The sequence below is a fragment of the Scylla paramamosain genome, chromosome 41 (genome assembly GCF_035594125.1).
Source record: "Scylla paramamosain isolate STU-SP2022 chromosome 41, ASM3559412v1, whole genome shotgun sequence".
NCBI lineage: Eukaryota > Metazoa > Arthropoda > Malacostraca > Decapoda > Portunidae > Scylla > Scylla paramamosain.
In genome coordinates, this window is record NC_087191.1 from 5,196,967 (window position 1) to 5,216,966 (window position 20,000).

Consider the following 20,000-nt stretch of genomic DNA (forward strand, 5'->3'; position numbering starts at 1 on the left):
AGTAAGGAAAGCCAGAAGATCATCAGTAGAGCGGCCTTGACGGAACCTATACTAGCGATCACATAGAAGTTTGTGAAGTGATAGATTTTTAAGAATCTTCTTGTTGAGGATAGATGCCAAAAATTTTGATAGGCAGGAAACTAAAGCAATAGGACGATAGTGTGAGGGATTAGAACGGTCACCCTTTTTTAGGAGTAGGCTGAATGTAGGCAAACTTCCAGCAAGAAGGAAAGTATATGTAGATAGACAGAGTTGAAAGAATTTAACTAAACAAGGTTTGCACCTTGCTTAGTTAATTTAGTTAGTGCACGGAGGCACAGTTTCGGAAAACAAATGGAGGGACCCCATCAGGTACATAAGTCTTCCGAGGGTTTAGGCCAGCGATGGTATGAAAAACATCACTGCGAAGGATTTTAATGGGTAGCATGAAGTAATCAAAGGGTAGAGGAGAGGGAGGAACAAGCGCTGAATCATCCAAGGTAGAGTTTTTAGCAAAGGTTTGAGCGAGGATTTCAGCTTTAGAAATAGATGAAATGGCAGTGATGCCATCGGGTTGAAATAAAAGAGAAAAAGAAGAAGCAAAGTTATTGTGGATGTTTTTGACAAGGTAAGTCACGAGGGGGTTAGATCTTGAAACATTTTGGCACTTTCTATTAATGAAGGAGTTTTTGGCTAGTTGGAGAATAGACTTGGTGTGATTCCGCGCAGAAAGATAAAGCGCATGACATTCTTGTGATGGAAGGCTCAAGTACCTTTTGTGGGCCACCTCTCTATCATGTTTAGCACGAGAACAAGCTGTGTTAAACCAAAGTTTGGAAGGTTTAGGTCGAAAAAAGAGTGAGGAATGTACGCCTCCATGCCAGATACTACCACCTCTGTTATGCTCTCAGCACACAGAGATGGGTCTCTGACACAGAATCAAGCAATAATCCTTCCAAGGAAAATAAGCATAATACTTCCTCATCTCCCTCTAATTAGCAGAGGAAAAACGCGAGGCATATCTGCTTTGGAGGTTCCTGAGGAGGAATTGAATTGTGACCGGAGGAGCTAAACGGAAAAGATAAGGTGACAGCATAAGCGAAAGGATTAGAGGTAAGGGAAACGTCAAGAATGTTGGGCGTATCTCCAAACCGTCAAGAATACAAGTAGGGTGTTGCACCAGTTGCTCTTGGTCGTGGAGGGTAACAAAGTTAAAGGCTAGTTCACCAGGATGGTCAGGGAAGGGAAAGGAAAGCCAAAGCTGGTTGTGAACATTGAAGTCTCCAAGAATGTAGATCTCTGCAATAGGGATGAGAGTCACTTTAAACGTTAAGCAGTGAAAGAAATTCTTATAGTCAGAGGAGTTAGGTGAGAAGTATACAGCACAGATGAATTTAGTTTGAGAGTGATTCTGTAGTCGTAGCCAGATGGTGGAAAACTCGGAAGATTCAAGAGCGTGGGCACAAGAGCAGGTTAAGTCATTGCGCACATAGACGCAACATCCACCTTTGGATTGAGAGTGAGGATAGAGAAAGTAGGAGGGAACAGAAAAGTAGCTTCTTTCAGTTGCCTTAGACACCTGAGTTTCAATGAGGAAAAGAATGTGAGATTTAGTAGAGGAGAGGTGGTGTTCTACAGATTGAAAATTAGGTCTTAGACCGCGAATGCATGGATGATAATAGCTTCCTCAAGACGAAAATTATGTTGCTGTATGTTTTTTTTTCTCTTCACAAATGTTGTTTGGCACTGCTTGTCTTGATCTATGTTAGCTTGATCCCTTCGATGTCGTTGCCATATTCAGTAAATTCCTTGTAATCCTTTATCCGAGACTAGGAATAAGTCCACCATAGGACGTATGGTCTTCTTAAGCGAGCCAAGCGTTCCTTTTCTAGAGAGTGATCAAATAGTGGGTGGCTGCCATGTGAATTGTTTCCAAGATGTCTCCATGTTTGGTTGCATAGGAGATTTGAGAAAACGGTAGCAAGTCTGACTACAATGTAATGAGTCCTGGGTTCAAATGCTGGTTAAGACTGCGATTTTTCTGGAACGACTGACCTCTCCTACGCTCACACAGTCTTGTATAGGTAATGGTCTGCAAAGACCGGGAGCGTATAGGCAACAGAAAAAAAAAGAGCTAACCACCCTTCTCCATTTGCCGTGGCCCTGCATCGCATGCATGCCATGCATCACCACTAGCTTTGGCTTTCGTACCCCTTCACTGACCATCCTGGTCAACTAGACTTCAACTCTGCTATCCCCCACGACCAAGAGGAATTGGTGAAACACCCTACTCGTATTCCTGACCGTCATGGAGATACACCCAACATTCTTGACCTTTCCCTCACCTCTAATCCTTCTGCTTATGCTGTCACCCTCTCTTCTCCGTTGGGCTCCTCCGATCACAATCTCATATCTGTATCTTGTCGTATTGCTCCAAATCCTCCTCAGGATACTTCTAAGCGAAGGTTCCTCTGGCATTTTGCCTCTGCTAGTTGGGGGGACCTGCACAAGTATTTTCCTGATTTTCCTTGGAATGACTACTGCTTCCCAGTCAGAGACAGTTTTTGTGTGCCAAGCGCATAAAAGGTGATAGTGTCTGGCATGGAGGCGTACATTCCTCACTCCTTTTCTCGACCTAAACCTTCCAAACCTTGGTTTTAACACAGATACATGATGATACATGATATACATGATAGAAAGGTGGCCCACAGAAGGTACTTAAGCCTTCCATCACCAGAATCTCATGCACTTTATATTTCTGTCCGGAACCATGCTAAGTCTTTTCTCCAAGTGGCAAAAACTCCTTCATTAATAGAAAGTGTCAAAATCTTTCAAGATCTAACTCCCCTCGTGACTTCTGGCATCTAGCCAAAAATATCTCCAATAACTTTGCTTCTTCTTCTTCTTCTTCTTTCCCTCCTTTATTTCAACAACATGGCACCACTGCTATCACATCTATCTCTGAAGCCGAACTCTTCGCACAAACTTTTGTTGAAAATTCTACCCTGGGCTACCCGGGGCTTGTTCCTCCCTCTCCTCCACCGTCTGACTACTTCATGCTACCTATTAAAATTCTTAGCAATGCTGTTTTCCATGCCCTCGCTGGCCTAAATTCTCGGAAGGCTTATGGACCTGATGGAATCCCTCCTATTATTCTCCGAAACTGTGCATCCGTGCTTGCATCTTGCCTAGTCAAACTATTTCAACTCTGTCAACATCTACCTTTCCATCTTGCTGGAAGTTTGCCTACATTCAGCCTATTTCTAAAAAGGGAGACCGTTCTAAACCCTCAAACTACCGTCCTATTGCTTTAATCTCCTGCCTATCTAAAGTTTATAATTTATCCTCAACAGAAAGATTCTTAAACATCTATCACTTCACAACCTTCTACCTGATCGCCAGTATGGGTTTCGTCAAGGCCGCTCTACTGGTGATCTTCTGGCTTTCTTTTTTTTTTTTTATGTAGGAAGGACACATCAAAAGCTTTTGATATGTCCAAGGCAAGAGCAAAAGTTTCACCAAAATATCTAAAAGAGGATGACCAAGACTCAGTTAGGAAAGCCAGAAGATCACCAGCCTTACTGAGTCTTGGTCATCCTCTTTTAGAGATTGTGGTGAAACATTTGCTGTTGCGTCGGATATATCAAAAGCTTTTGATAGAGTCTGGCACAAAGCTTTGATTTCCAAACTACTCTCCTATGGCTTCTATCCTTCTCTCTGTAACATCATCTCAAGTTTCCTTTCTGACCGTTCTATTGCTGCTGTGGTAGACGGTCACTGTTCTTCTCCTAAATCTATTAAAAGTGGTGTTCCTCATGATTCTGTCCTGTCACCCACTCTCTTCTTATTCTTCAATGACCTTCTAAACCAAACTTCTTGTCCTACCCACTCCTACGCTGATGATACCACCCTGCACTTTTCCAAGTCTTTTCAAAGAGGTCCAACACTTCAGGAAGTAAACATAAACGCAGGGAAGCTACAGAACACCCGATTTCTGATCTTTCTAAAATTTCTGATTGGAGCAGAGCAAACTTAGTATTATTCACTGCCTCAAAAACTCAATTCCTCCATCTATCAACTCGACACAATCTTCCAGGCAACTATCCCCTCTTTTTCAATGAAACTCAACTGTCCCCCTCTTCTACACTAAACATCCTCTCTCTGTCCTTTACATATAATCTGAACTGGAAACTTCAAATCTCATCTCCAGCTAAAACAGCTTCTATGAAGTTAGTCGTTCTCAGACGACTCCGCCAGATTTTCTCACCCCTCCAGCTGCTAACTCTGTACAAGGGTCTTATCTGTCCATATATGGAGTATGCTTCACATGTCTTGGGGGGGTCCCACTCATACCGCTCTTCTAGACAGGGTGGAATCAAAAACTTTTTTATCCGTCTTAATATGGAGTATGCTTCATATGTCTAGGGGGTTCCGCTCATACCACTCTTCTAGACAGGGTGGAATCAAAAACTTTTCATCTCATCAACTCCTCTCCTCTAACTGACTGTCTTCAGCCTATCTCTCATCGCCGGAATGTTGCATCTCTAGCTGTCTTCTACCGCTATTTTTCATGTTAACTGCTCTTCTTATCTTGCTAACTACATGCCTCCCCTCCTCCCGAGGCCTCGCTGCACAAGACTTTCTTCTTTCTCTCACCCATATTCTGTCCACCTCTCTAAGCCAGTACTCTCAGTCATTCATTCCTTTCTCTGGTAAACTCTGGAACTCCCTGCCTGCTTTTGTATTCCCACTTTCTTATGACTTGAATTCCTTCAAGAGGGAGGTTTTAAAACACTTATCCTTCAAATTTTGACGACCACTCTAGACCCCTTTCTGGGACTGGTATCTCAGTGGGCTTTTTTTGTTTTTTTTGTTGTTATTGTCCAGTGTACCTCCTACATAAAAGAAAAAAAAAACTCTGATACACCTTCTACACCTTGAAATATTTCAGAGTATTCAGTGTGTTAATATATATATATATATATATATATATATATATATATATATATATATATATATATATATATATATATATATATATATATATATATATATATATATATATATATTTATAATAATAAATTACCTTAGTATTCTGAGACAGTGTTTTCTTTTGCGGGCATCCCATACTCAACACATGCGTACTCACATGTGAAGGTATATCGTGTAATTGAATTACCGTTTTAACAGAATTTCATGGTTTTGGAAAGAAATATTAAAGAAAGGGAAAAGAATTATAAAAAAAATAAATAAATAAATAAAAAAAAAAATGTAATGATGCTGAATGTAGCCATGCATTCAATAAATAAGCAAAATCAACATCCAGAAGTTATGAAAGACGTAATTACCGTTCTGAATAAGCTTTTGTCACTTGATCCATAATGTCACCTTTCCTTTTGATCGTGACTGCTAGCTGCTTCTCCAGCCGTTGAGCCTGCACGGGACCAGACACACGTGAGAGAGAGAGAGAGAGAGAGAGAGAGAGAGAGAGAGAGAGAGAGAGAGAGAGAGAGAGAGAGAGAGAAAGAGAGAGAGATGTAACGGTGTCACATAATTAATAATATTTATTGTATTTATAATGCCTTGCCTGATTAGCAATTTAAGTGTATGTATACATATATGCATATGTGTAGATAGTGGGTGTTGGAGGATAAGGGTGGGGCGATATGATCGCACCACCCTACGTCACACACACAGCATGGAACTTTCCATACTCCTTTTATTGCCATCGATAAGTAATCGGTAGCACCTGCATTATAGTATCAAAGTATTCTCTATAGTTAATCTCTCCCTGATGTATTTTGGTATGTATTATTCTTAGCTATAAGTAGCTTTTCCCTTGCCTTATTTATGTAATTAGAGAGTTATAATTATGAATATATTCATGTACTGTGAGTGCGGTCAACTCGCCACTATTTCTACGGTCAGCACTTTTTGAAGGCGCTAAGCGTCCCTTGTGCTGGCTCCGGCAGTCTCTTGTCAGGGTGTAACGCTGTACCACGCAGAGGACATCCTTTGTCCCGTACACGCCACACCCTTCTCCAGAACTCTGTACATACACCTAGATATACATATTTTTATACGTTCACCTTTCAAATTCACCTGAAAACCACAGAAACTCACCACGAGTGACTTTACCTACTACACAAAGGTAAGAAACTAATGAACAGTGTCCAGCGGTAATTGATAATTAAAACCATTCTGGAACAGAGAGAGAGAGAGAGAGAGAGAGAGAGAGAGAGAGAGAGAGAGAGAGAGAGAGAGAGAGAGAGAGAGAGAGAGAGAGAGAGAGAGAGAGAGAGAGAGAGAGAGAGAGAGAGAGAGTATACTGGCAAAGAGAAGGGCAGGAAACTGCGCCATATCTGCTATGGATTCAGAATTGATGATTTTTAAAACAAAGGCTGATATCGGATCAGATGGATCGGAAAAAATCTCTCTCTAGCGAGAATGAGTTAGCGGCTAGGTGTGATTTGGCTTTGTGTGGTGTTGCTGAATATGATGTACGGTGTGATCTGGTGTATTGTGACTGGGTGTGATGTTGGGTGTTTTTTGGTGTTATGAGTGATGTCCTTTATTTTTTTTCGCATATCAAAATGTCAGTACTATACTATAATAATTGTATCCTCAGATTATTGCATATTATTTCCATTCTTTATAAAAGATCATTGTGATCTTGGTACCCCACCAGCCATCCCTCCCTCACCAGCCAGCCATCCCTCACCAACCATCCTTCCCTCACCAGCCAGTCCTTCCTTACCAGCCAGCCTCTCTCACCAATCATTCCTCCGTCATCAGCCAGCCTCCCTCATCAGCCATCCCTCCCTCACCAGTCAGTCCTTCCTTATCAGCCAGCGTCCCTCCCTCCCTCATCAGACAGCTCTCTCTCACCCTTAAGCAAGTCCTTCCCCCCCTCACCAACCAGCCTTCCTCATCAGCGAATCTCACTCGCCAGCCAGAAGAGGTGCCCATTGTCCTTCACCTTGGCTGTTAATTTTAAAGTTTTCCATATATTATTTTATTGATTTATTGCTTAATGTCTTTCAACTTTTTTTTTTATTAAGATGTAGAATTGTAGAATAAGTTTTTTCTTCATAACACAAAAAAAAAAAAAAAAAAAAAAAAAAAAAACATAACGTAAGAAAATAAGGGAAGCTGCGAAAAGACATTATGACTACACGTGGTAGTCCAAGTAAGAAACATATCTACTTATGTCCACTATTATCCATATCTATGAATGTGTCCAATATTTTTTTAAGGCTCCCTGGTGACTCAGAACTAACAACCAGATTACTGAGTGCATTTCAATCATCTACCAATCTGTTCAAGAACCAATTCCTTCCTATTTTTTTTTTGTAATCCAACTTTTACAAGTTTAAACCCAATATTTCTTGTTCTATCCTGATTACTGATCCTAAGAGTTTTACTTGTTTTACCTTTGTCAAATCCCCTATACCACTCAAAAATCTCTATCAGGTTCCCTCTTAACCTACGCCTCTCTAAGGAATGTAAGTTTTAAAACCTTGAGTCTTCTTTCGTAACGAACACTTTATACACTGTATCGTTTTAGTCATTCTCCTTTATACTGATTCTAATAGACATATCTTCCTATGATATGGGAACCAAATATAACTTCGATATTACTTCGGGATTTTTAACACTTCTAAAAAATCATTCTAGTACTCGATTTACTATTTCTTCTCTCTATGTATGATTTTCTCAAACGGAATTCACAGCTAACCATAACTCCAAATATTTTTTTCCGTTTTCTGAACTTACCAGTGCTTCCTTGTTTATTGTGTACCTAGTGTGTAAGTTTCTTTTACTTTACTTTATTTTACTTTTACTTTCTTTTACTTTACATTTGTTAATATTAAACTGGATTTACCATATATCCGTCCATTTGGTCATTCTATACAAGTCTGCCTGCAAAGCAATGGCATCCGAATCCATCTCTAATTAATCTGCCTACCTTCGTGTCAGCTGCAACTTTCTTAAATTCCCTTCTAACCCGCTTACCTACCTAGATCAGTAATTCCCATCCTATGGATAATTACAAATGGGTAATTTGGATAATTTTGGTGGGTAATGGTAGGCTGACAATAAAGGCATTCGTATTGTTATGAATGTACGTATGCATATATGTGCAAAAAACGTAGTTGTGTGAGAGAGAAAACGGCAAGGATAACGGACGTGTCCCATAAGGGACAGGCGGTGAGTGCGGCAGGGAGTCACCGAGACGGAGAGGACAGAGAGTGAAGTGCGCTGCCTAACCAGAGTGCCGTTCTGTTCGCCGTCGCCTTTGTAAATTGCTGTTCCTTTCCTGTACTTTTCTGTGCCACTGCAGCCGCATATAAACAATGCCGTATCGTGAGAAAACTGCCTGAAGCTGTGATTGCCGGAGTGACAGATATTACGTCCTTGTATTTTGCTGTATCATGAAGTGCTCATCGGAGTGCCCGGTTTTGCATTTGATTTCGTCTTTCTTGGTCTATCCAGTGATGGGTCACATTGCGTCACATTATCCACCACCCAGCTCGGCAAAGCGACATCGGACCTACAGACACAGGTGTTTCTAGCAGCCAGGCGTCTTGAAGGCACAGCGCAACAATTAATATATCTAGGAAAATATTAACTCAGTTGTAAATTACAGAAAACTGAGACTGGGATTTATATTAGAACATCATAAAAAAAAAAAATAAAATAAATAAATAAATGGCAACTTTGCCTGAGATGCTCGACACGGGTAGCGATGGCTGACTCAAGTGATTTGTGTCAACTGTTTACCATCTTTTCATTATAATGAACATATATTACTGTACTTACACTTGTTCTGGGTAACACAAACTTGAGGTCAGTAAACGGATAATGTAATGAAAAAGGTTGAGAACCACTGATCTAGATTGTGTGTGTGTATATATATATATATATATATATATATATATATATATATATATATATATATATATATATATATATATATATATATATATATATATATATATATATATATATATGCATTATGGAAATTTCTACTTATATCACGCACAATGTCAATGTTATTGGTTTGTTTTGTGACTTATATATATATTATATAAGTATATAAATTGTAAAGTTATATTAAGGGATAATTAAGGTTAAATCTAGATTAAACTAAATATTAGTTATTAAATTAAATAAAATGGGAGGTAGAAGTGTGCGAACTAAGTATAGCTTTTGTTTCTGACGTAGTGAGTTGGGAATCCAGTTCATTGCTAGGCTCCCGCTCATCCTTAGCAAGCGCTCATAAGCCACCACAAGATGAACATTCCTATTAAGACGCATTCTTTTCACTCTATCAGTTTTACTTTGTTAAATTCGCTAAGTTGAGAATAACTTAGGAGCTCGAAACCAGTAGATATCCAAGGAAGCTGCCTTTAGCTACGAAACACGACCAGCAGCTGGTTTGAAAATCCAGCCACTACAAATCACCCCTGGCCATCACCATCTTCCCAGCCGGTTCGAACCACAGCTAAATTTTCATCAATTTACAATTATATTTAGTGATGGTTTCTGTGATTATGTGTTAGATGTGAGACAAATGAGTGAGTACTAGGGTCAAAAAGTTTCCACATAATAAATAATTTTGGTGCCCCAAGTGGGGAAGACAGTTTTCTTGGGATACCGAAGGTTCAAGATGTTTCGTGTTGCACGAATCGGGAATAGCATCGCACCCAAAATCCATCCGGCAATTTCAATGATGTGAAATTAAGACTTTTCGACGTCATGGAGCCAGAGCTGAGACCTTTGACCACGATCGTAGATGAAAATAGGTGGTAAAATAGCCTCACGAATTAATCATATTGCTCCTTAGTAGCAATTATATTGTTGCTACGGTGATGGGGGGGGGGGGCTGTGACGTTTGTAGCACTCTGCCGCCGGGTAGTGAAGATAGGCATTGGTAATGCTGCATGAGCTGCTAGCGGAAATAGCTTGGAGAAACCGGAAGTGGCATGGACGGTGATTGGTCAGGAGAGCACCAGCGTGATGGCCAATCATGGAGGGACCGACATTATATAAGAAGATGTGGCGGCCCCCAAGAGGAGAGAGAGAGCACCCATTTCCCGTCTACGTCACACTGCGACGCCAAAAAGAAGTGAAGCCAAGAGGAGAGAGAGCGCCCGTTTTCCGCCTATGCAACACCTGTGCCGACAGTCTGCAGTGTGCTTCCCTTGTGTGACGCTATGACGCTAATCGCCTGCCGCTGTCATGACGTCACTTCGTCCTGGGGCATGGTGAGAGGTTTGTGTGCCCCGGCAGATTAAGACAGTAGGTACTTGACACTGATGTGTGTGTGTGTGTGTGTGTGTGTTTGTGTGTGTGACACTTTCGTGGTCTGTTACGACGCGGGCCACCGGAAAAGACAGCTGTGCAGCGCTGTGTACGAGCTGTGACACCGTAGTGTGCTGTGCGTACCGCGCTACCACTACTATGTGGGACGCGCTAGCCAGCGATTAGAGACGCTATGCTGAGTGAGGGCCGGTGGTGCGATCTTTACTTGTAATGTAGTATGGTAGTTTACCTCTTATTCTGTAGTACTGCTCTGTGCGGGCAATAAAGACAGGAGTTCCAGTGAGACAGTGTTTTGTTGTCCTTCCCTCCTCTCAGTAGTTTGTAGAGTCCAGACAAGTGTCATGTGTGTATGCCTCACCCCGACTAGCCAAACGAACCCGACCACGACCGCTGACCGCCTTAGGCTGCTGCAGTAATAAGTGTGTACCTGAATGCGCTTGAAGGCCGGAAGGGGCGTGCACAACAGTATAAACCGGGAAATGGACTCCAGGGATATTACGAACACTTAAACTTAAACTTAAACTTAAATCCACAAGTATGTCAACTAAAATCTTAAGCAAATCCTTGGCAACAAAGCAAGGTTAATTAAAAAGAGCTATTAAGGAAGGTAGTGACCTATTAAGCAATGACCAATTAATACAAGGTAAATTACAGAGGGTAGAAGAAAATCAATCATTAAGGGAAAATTGGAGTAGCTACCAGGCTACTTTCAATCAATTAGAAACTAAATTGTTAACTGAGGAAGACTGAAAACTATGAACAAATTATTTCATAATATGAATTTAATCCAGAGGTTAAGATAGATGGTTGTAACAGGACAGTAGCAAGACCTAAAACTCCAGCAATTATGATATGTGCGTTTTGCTCTGAACTGCATAACCCAGTGCACTGCGGCAACTACCAAGGGTTAGAGAGGAGAGTAAATAGACTAATGAAGTTATGAAGGTGCATATTATGCCTAAGTGAATCACATTAAAATGAAGGACTGTAAAACTAACCTGCATATGTACCCTATATGTAAGAGAGGTGTACATCATGTTGCTCTATGTGAGATGGTAGGGTATGATGCCAAGATAAGCCCCTCACATAATGAGACCAATAATAAACTTCCTATCTCTCCTGCACAGTTTAAATAGCAACTCAAAAATCCTACTTTTTCTTTTCTTCTTTTTTTTTTTTTTTTTTTTTTTTTTTTAAGGAACGACTTAAACCGGAGTTATCAGTGAAGCAAAACTTATTGGGTATGGTGTGGGATGTGAATAGTGACAGAATAAGTCTACACCAGCCTCAATATCCTGAAGAAAAAAATATGACTAAAAGATCCTTACTAAGCCAAATATATCTCTTATTTGATCCCTTTGGGTATAATAAGAAGAGGGAAAATGTTAATACATGACTCTTGGTAGGAAAAAAAAAATAATTAGGATACCTTCCTTCTAGAATATTATTCATCCTAATGGGAAAGAATAAAGAAGAATTTTATTGCAGGAACTGAGGTCTCCATCTCCAGGCAAGCTGATTTAAACTCAAACGACAATGTACAACTTCACGTCTTCTGTGATGCGTCCTCAAACGAATATGGTGTAACAGCCTACTTAATCACAGATAATAATATGTACACGATTTTTGTCTTTGACAAATAAGTATTATTTTCCAATTCTTTTCATTGCAAAACAATAGAAAATAAAAATGCCCATTATTCTTGTCAAACTTAGATTTTGTGTCTTTTAGAATGATTTTTGCCCCAAAATAGCTAAATTTCACCATTTTCACCAATAAAAAAAAAAATCAAATGACAAATTTATTTCAAAACTTATGAAACAAATTTTTAGGATTAATGAACATTTTTTCTTCCTTTGCATGAATACAACAAATCACTTTCATGTAAATTCACTTTCATGGTGGCCCCATATGTAGTCTTCCATCATGTTTTCTTTTCATTAAAGGATTCCCGATATGTCTGTTCAAAGTTCAATATATCTTGGTGGAAGCGCTCCCCTTGTTCCTCTGAATATGCTCCCATATTCTCCTTGAAGTTGTCGAGGTGAGCATCTAGGATATGGACCTTCAAGAACATTCTGCAGCCTATCTCACCATAGCATTTCACTAAAGCTTCAGCCAGTTCCATATAGTTATCAGCCTTGTTGTTGCCAAGAAAGCCCTGTACTACAACAATGAAACAAAAATGAAACACTCCCAATCTTTTCTCCTTTTCTGTGAGCTTCTATAGAAATTCTGAGCACTCCATAATTTTCCTTACTTGTGGTCCAATGAAGATACCAGCTTTCACCTTTGCCTCTGAAAGCTTAGGAAAAAAAGTCTTGAAGATATTTGAAGGCTGCAGACTCCTTGTCAAGAGCTGTACCAAACTGTTTCCTGAGACTCAGTTTGATATGTATTGGAGGAAACAAAACCTTTTGAGGATTCACCCATGGCTTATGTTTGATATTGTGTGCTTCCGCTGTTATGTCAGTCCTTGGAGGCCAGTGGTAATGTGCTGTTCTGTCTCTACTGTCCCAAAGGCAAGGAAAACAATTTTTTTGGTAAAACCTTGCAGTCCCATCAAGAAAGCCACCATCTTGAAGTCTCCAGTAACTACAAACAAGCCTAATACATCACTGCAGTAGCTTAGCCTGTCCTCCTTTGCAAAGAAGCTGGAGAAATGTTTGTGACATTTTCTTTGGTTGTCATCAAGCAAGTTCCATTCCTTTAGCCTTTAGTCACCATTTGACTTTGTCAAAACAAGTTCTCTGACGAGATCTCTTTGGTTTGGATAGTAAGGATTCCTTCTAACTACAACTGTATATGTGATGTCACAGTCTCCCTCTCTGCTTAGCTCATTTTCTGACTTGCTACTTTATTCTGATAGTTGACTTCTTTCTGGAGGAGCTGGTACAGGAAGATCAGCACTGTGTGGTACTGGTGCAAAGGAAGATGGATTGTCTGGATAGAAAACAGCAGGTGCATTTTTCTCAGATTAGCGTTTGGAAGGATCCAACCATGCAGAAAAAGCAGTCAGTTGAGTGAATAGTAGGTTCACACCATATTCTAGGAATAGCAAATTTCATGGCTTTGTTTTCCCCTCTGTACCATTCTGTAAAAGAACAACAGTACGAGTTTCTGTTGTTTTTATTCTTAATTATTAATCGGATTTTACTTTTGAAAAACTAACATCAATTTTACTTTCTAGTGTTCTCTTACACTATGAGGTGTCCAGGTCTTGTCTTGGTCCCCAACTGACACAGCAAAATATCCCTTCTAAGCTTCACACATTTTTCCAGTTGCTGTCACAAAGGACTTCTTTGCTCTGGTCTTGATGAATTGACCACATATGTAGCAGAATGCATCTGGAGAATGATTGCAGTCTCTTTATGCCATTTTACCTCTTGTGACATGTCTTCTCAGGCAGCCAAAGCAGAATTGATTTGTGGTCTGCAAGCCCCTACTTTTATATTGACAAGCAGTACTCTAGAATATTATTAGTATTTCTAGAATGTGTTCCAGAATGTTCTCAATCTTTCTAATATATTCTTGAACCTACTTAAGAATATTCTGAATCATTCTAGAAAATTTTTGTAGATACTAAAATTTTTTTTGATACTTCTACATATTGTTACCTCCAGTCTTCCTCGATGCCTGCTAACTCACATTTAACTTACCACCACCAACACACGTGCAGCAAACACTGCCACCACTTCAACAATCAGTATCGCCACACACGACCTGTGAAACCACCGCTCCGCCAGTCCACGTAAACGTAGGGACAGCCACCACTATCCCACTCCAGGTATGGGTAGTCACAACCATCGCTCCACCCCTCGGCTCTCCACCCGTTGCTGTCTGCCCACTTCACCTTCGGACAAGGGAATGAATTCCCAGCACCTGACCCCTTTCCACATTAACTGACATGGGCGGAGTCTTTCCTAACCCCCCTTTCAGTCATTACAACAGTAGTTTAAAGAATCATCCACAAAATCCTTTATCAAATGACACATAGAAGAAAGTAAATACATTACAATGTACGCATTGAATACAAAATAAATGTGAACAGAAGCATATAAAAAAAAAAAAAATAAAATAAAATAAAACACCAAATGGCCCATTACAGTTTTAATTCCAGACACTTAAATTACCTTATAGTACCGTTTCAAATGTTAAGGAGAACCCTCGTTAATTTATCATCAGTCCTTAAATCTAAATAACCATCACCAATTTAGGAAAAATGGTGAACTAGTGATAACAATATTTCTACTGTATTCTAGAAAGTTCTAGAATATTCTGGAAGTGTTTACATTGAATAGAATGTTCTAAAATGTTCTAGAAACTTCTAAAAGTGTATGGTAGAACATTCTGAAAGATCTGAAGAGATTTCTGAAATGTGAGCAAATTCTTCTAAATATGAGAAATATCTTGCTAGATCTGGTCCGTTCAAGAATGATCTTACAAAAATTATAAATCTTTAGAACACTTTATATTCTTTCTTTCATTGTTTTGATTTATTTGCAACATTTCAAAAGCAATTAGATAGGCAATTGAGATTTTGCAAAGGTCTTTACCTGACATGAAAACCAAGGAGTAGGATTCTGTAGGCACCTGCCGAAACGATAATTACCCCCAGTGAGGCCTAAAGCACTGGATCAGGGGGTGCTGTAAACTTATCATTAAACACAGCTCACTGAACGTTTCCCTTTGTGTCTCACAACACAAGGGAGCAGTCAGAGCCTGCCCCCTGCTCTCTTCCTCCACATAAAACTACAAGCACGTAATAACACACACCCTTCACTCAAAAACTCAAAATCATCATAGCGACTCCTACACCAGCCTCGGAGTCCCCATCTGGGGAGGGGACCGGAAATGTCCCCATGTCGGACTGCTCCTCTGATAACAACTCTAAGTGTCTTGACACCCACCTCAACTTTTTCTTCATTAATTTCTGCTACATTCGCGATCTTATATCTAATTTTCAATCTGTAGAACACCACCTCTCCACTTATAAACCTTATCTTCTTTTCCTTACTAAAACACAGGTGTCTGAGATAACTCGCATCCAAAGCTGGATGTTATGTTTATGTGCACAATGACTTAACCTGCTCTCGTGCTCACGCTCTTGAATCTTCCGAGTTTTTCATCATCTGGTTACGACTACAGAGTCACTCTCAAACTAGATTTATCTGTGCTGTACGAGTATACCTCTCACCCAACTCCTCTGACTATAAGAAATTCTTTGACTACTTAAATTAATTTTGCAGAGATCTCCATTCTTGGAGACTTCAATGTTCACCACCAGCTTTGGCTTTCCTCTCCCTTCACTGACCATCCTGGTGAACTAGCCTTTAACTTTGCTATCCTCCTCGACGTAGAGCAATTGGTGCAACACCCTACTCGTATTGCTGACCGTCTTGGAGATGCGCCCAACATTCTTGATCTTTTCCTGATCTCTAATCCTTCTGGTTATGCTGTTACCCTCTCTTCTGCGTTGGGCTCCTCCAATCACAATCTCATATCTGTATCTTGTCCTATCGCTCCAATCCTTCCTCAGGATCCCCTAAGCGGAAGTACCTCTAGCGTTTTGCCTCTGCTAGTTGTCGGGACCTGAGGAGGTATTTTGCTGATTTTCCCTAGAATGACTACTGCTTCCGTGTCAGAGACCCGTCTTTGTGTGCTGAGCGCATAACAGAGGTGATAGTGTCTGGCATGGAGATATACATTCCTCACTCTTTTACATGACATAAACCTTCTAAATCTTGGTTTAACACAGCTTTTTCTCGTGCTATACATGATAGAGGTGGCCCACAAAAGGTATTTAAACCTTCCGTCACCTGAATCTCATGCACTTTACATTTCTGCCCGGGACCAAGCAAAGTCTGTTCTACAATTAGCCAAAAACTCCTTCATTAATAGAAAGTGTCAAAACCTTTCAAGATCTAACTCCCCTTGTGACTTCTGGGATCTAGCCAAAGATATTTCTAATGACTTTGCTTCTTCTTTCTCTCCTTTATTTCAACCAGATGCACCATTGCTATCACATCTATCTCTAAAGCTGAACTCTTCGCTCAAACTAAACTAAAAACTCTACCTTGGATGATTCAGGGTTTGTTCCTCCCCCTCCTCCACCGTCTGACGACTTCATGCTACCCATTATAATTCTTCGCAATGATGTTTTCCATGCCCTCACTGGCCTAAACCCTCGAAAGGCTTATGGACCTGATGGGGTCCCTCCTATTGTTCTCCGAAACTGTGCCTCTATGCTTGCACCTTGCCTAGTCAAACACTTTCAGTTATGTCTGTCAACATCTACCTTTCCTTCTGGAATGGTAGACGTTCTGAATGTAGGCAAACTGGAAGTTTCACTATATTCAGCCTACTTAACAACCTGATCGCCAGTATGGGTTCCGTCAAGGCCGTTCTATTGGTGATCTGGCTTTCCTTAGTGAGTCTTGGTCATCCTCTTTTAGAGATTTTGGTTAAACCTTTGCTGTTGCCTTAGATATATCAAAAATTTTTGATAGAGTCTGGCACAAAGCTTTGATTTCTAAACTACCCTCCTTCGACTTCTATCCTTCTCTCTGTAACTTCATCTCAAGTTTCCTTTCTGATCGTTCTTTTACTGCTGTGGTAGACGGTCAATGTTCTTCTAAATCTATTAACAGGGTTCTGTCCTGTCACCCACTCTCTTCTTATTATTCATCAATGACCTTCTAAACCAAACTTCTTGTTCTATCCACTCCTAAGCTGATGACATCACCCTGCATTTTTCCACATTTCTTCATAGACGTCCAACACTTCAGGGAGTAAACATTTCACGCAGGGAAGCCACAGAATGCCTGACTTCTGATCTTTCTAAAATTTCTAATTAGGGCAGAGCAAACTTGGTATTGTTCATTGCCTCAAAAACTCAACTCCTCCATCTATCAACTCGACACAACCTTCCAGACAACTATCCCCTCTTCTTCAATGAAACTCAACTGTCCCTCCTCGGTCTGTTCTATCTATCTCGGTCTGTTATAATCTGAACTGGAAACTTCAGATCTTATCTCTAGCTAAAACAACTTCCATGAACTTAGAAAAGTCTCCGTTCTGAGACGTTCTGAGACGTTTTTCTCACCCCCCAGCTGCTAACTCCGTACAAGGGTCTTATCCGTCCATGTAGGGAGTATGCTTCACATGTCTGGGGGGGTTCCACTTATACCGCTCTTCTAGACAAGGTGGAATCAAAAGCTTTTCGTCAACTTTTCGTCAACTCCTCTCCTCTAACTGACTGTCTTCAGCCTCTTTCTCATCGCTGCAATGTTGCATCTCTAGCCGTCTTCTACCGCTCTTTTCATGCTAACTGATCTTTTGATCTTGCTAACTGCGTGCGTCCCCTCCTCTCGCTGCCTTGCTGTACAATATTCTCAATCATTCATCCCCTTCTCTGGTAAACTCTGGAATTCCCTGCCTGCTTATGAATTTCCACTTTCCTAGGACTTGAATTCCTTCAAGAGGGAGGTTTCAAGACATTTATCCTTCAGTTTTTGACTACCGCCTTGGACCCTTTTCTGGGACTGTCATCTGAGTGTTTTTTTTTTTTTTTTTTTGTTTCCCTTGGCCAGTGTCCCTCCTACTTAAAAAAAAAAAAATACATACCATAATGAAATAAGGCAAAAATGTAAATTCCTTGTTATAACCACAAAAGCAAAGTTTTAGGATCAAATTTTTTTTTTCAAATTTCTTTAGATGGAAATAACTAAAATGATGGGTTGGGGGCAAGGATAAGACAAAAGTGAAATTTTGTTACGTAGTGTAATTATAGTGAATGGTAATAGAAGAAGTCTACACCAGCCTCAATATCTTGAAGAAAAATATGACTAAAAGATCCTAACCAAATATCTCTCTTATTTGATGCCTTGGATATAATAAGCCCTATAACAAGAAGAGGGAAAATGTTAATACTTGAAGCTTGGAAGGAAAAAAATAGTTAGGATACCGTCCTCCTAGAATATTATTCATTCGAATAGGAAAGAATAAAGGAGGATTTTATTGCAGGAACTGAGGTCTCCATCCCTAGACAAGTTGATTTAAACTAAAACGACAATGTATAACTTCCCATCTGTGACGTGTCCTCAAAGGAATATGTCGTAGCAGCCTACTCAATCACAGATAATCATTGTAAATTGATAATGTAAAAATCACGAGTAGCACCAAAGAAAACCCGAGCCTTGCCTCAATTAGAATTAACGACAATGGATATTCGGTTAAGTAAATATTTAATGGAAATAACCACAAAAGATCAGCCTGACAGTAAAGCGATAAACCCTCTCTTTAAGCAAGCAGTAATATGGACCGACAGTGAAATCTGCCTACACTAGATAAATAAAAATGAAAACAAGAACTCATATGTGAAAAATAGGGTAGAAAAATAGGGTAGAAAAAATACTGTCGACACAAAGGTACTTCGAATGTTATCATATCCCTACTAAGGAAAATCCAGCAGATCTCTTGACAGGGGGTATAACATTCCCCAAACAAAAACAAAAAAGAAGGAACAGAATCGTTCAACTTGGTTTTTAGCAAGGATATTAAAATTGTATCCTGTTAAAAATGGTATCATTAGAACGATCAAAATCATGGTAAAGGGAAAAAGGAGTCTCAGAACTATAAATAAACTAATTCTAATGGAGTGCTCTCCCAAACCTACCCCGATCAACCTTGCTGAGGTAAATAGACCCGAAGGGTTGCCTCAGGTTCGGGTGAGAACAGATACTGTGGGGCGGACCAGGCCACCCGGAGTAGTATCTCAATGGTCGCAGGAGAGATGGAGGAATTTAATCTCAGGTGGTCATATTACCTGAATATAGATTCAGGTAACAGCTGGCTAAAAGATATGGGAATTTCCACTTGTAGTACGCACAATATTAATACGTTATTGGTCTGTGTTGTGACTCATATATAAATTGTTAAGTGATATCAAGGGGTAATTAAGGTTAATCTATAATAAACTAAGTATTAGTTATTAAATCAAACAAAATGGGAAGTAGAAATGTGAGAACTGTGTATAACTTTTGTTTCTGACGTGGCGAATTGGGAACCAAGCTCACTGCTAGGCTCCCCTCTTTGGTAGCAGTCGCCCGCAAGCCACCACCAGATAAACAGTAATATGCATTCTCTCCATTCTACCAGTTTTACTCAGATAAATTCGCTAAGATGAGAATACCTTCGAGTCTAGGAATCATTGAATATCCCAAGGAAGCTGCTTTAGCTACGAAACACGGCCAGTAACTGGCCTGAAAATCCATCGACTACAACTCACCCTTTCGTGAAGCCAAGCTGTGATTCATTTACTAAGTTATGTTTGCCTAAATGATCCCTAATGTTCCTCACAATTACGGATTTCATTGTTTTACTTACAATTGGATTTAAGCTCACAAGTTTTTCCTCGCTTGTTAAAGATGGGTATTACATTCGCTTATCTCCACATTACTGGTACCTCTCATAAATTAAGTGATTTCTTATAAATAGTAACTAGCGGATCATTTTTTTATTACTCTGGAATATATGCCTGATCATTTAACTATTTTCATTTTCAGGTTATCTTTTGTTCCACTGTCTTCATAGTTATGAAAATATCTATCAGCTTCTCATTCTGCTTTAAAAATCTGGCGAACTAGTCGCAGTTGAATCGGAACGCGTTCGCCATCCGAATTCACCAATGT

General features: G+C 40.0%; 1 protein-coding gene across 2 annotated transcripts in view; it reads right to left on the minus strand.

Moving 5' to 3' along the window:
- LOC135092857 (coiled-coil domain-containing protein 63-like) overlaps positions 1 to 20,000 on the minus strand; it is a 68,683-nt gene that overhangs the window by 46,687 nt on the left and 1,996 nt on the right. For both annotated transcript variants that reach the window (XM_063991605.1, XM_063991604.1), the window contains one exon: positions 5,328 to 5,413. In XM_063991605.1, the coding sequence (XP_063847675.1) occupies positions 5,328 to 5,413 (86 nt within the window). The remainder of the gene's footprint in view (positions 1 to 5,327; positions 5,414 to 20,000) is intronic.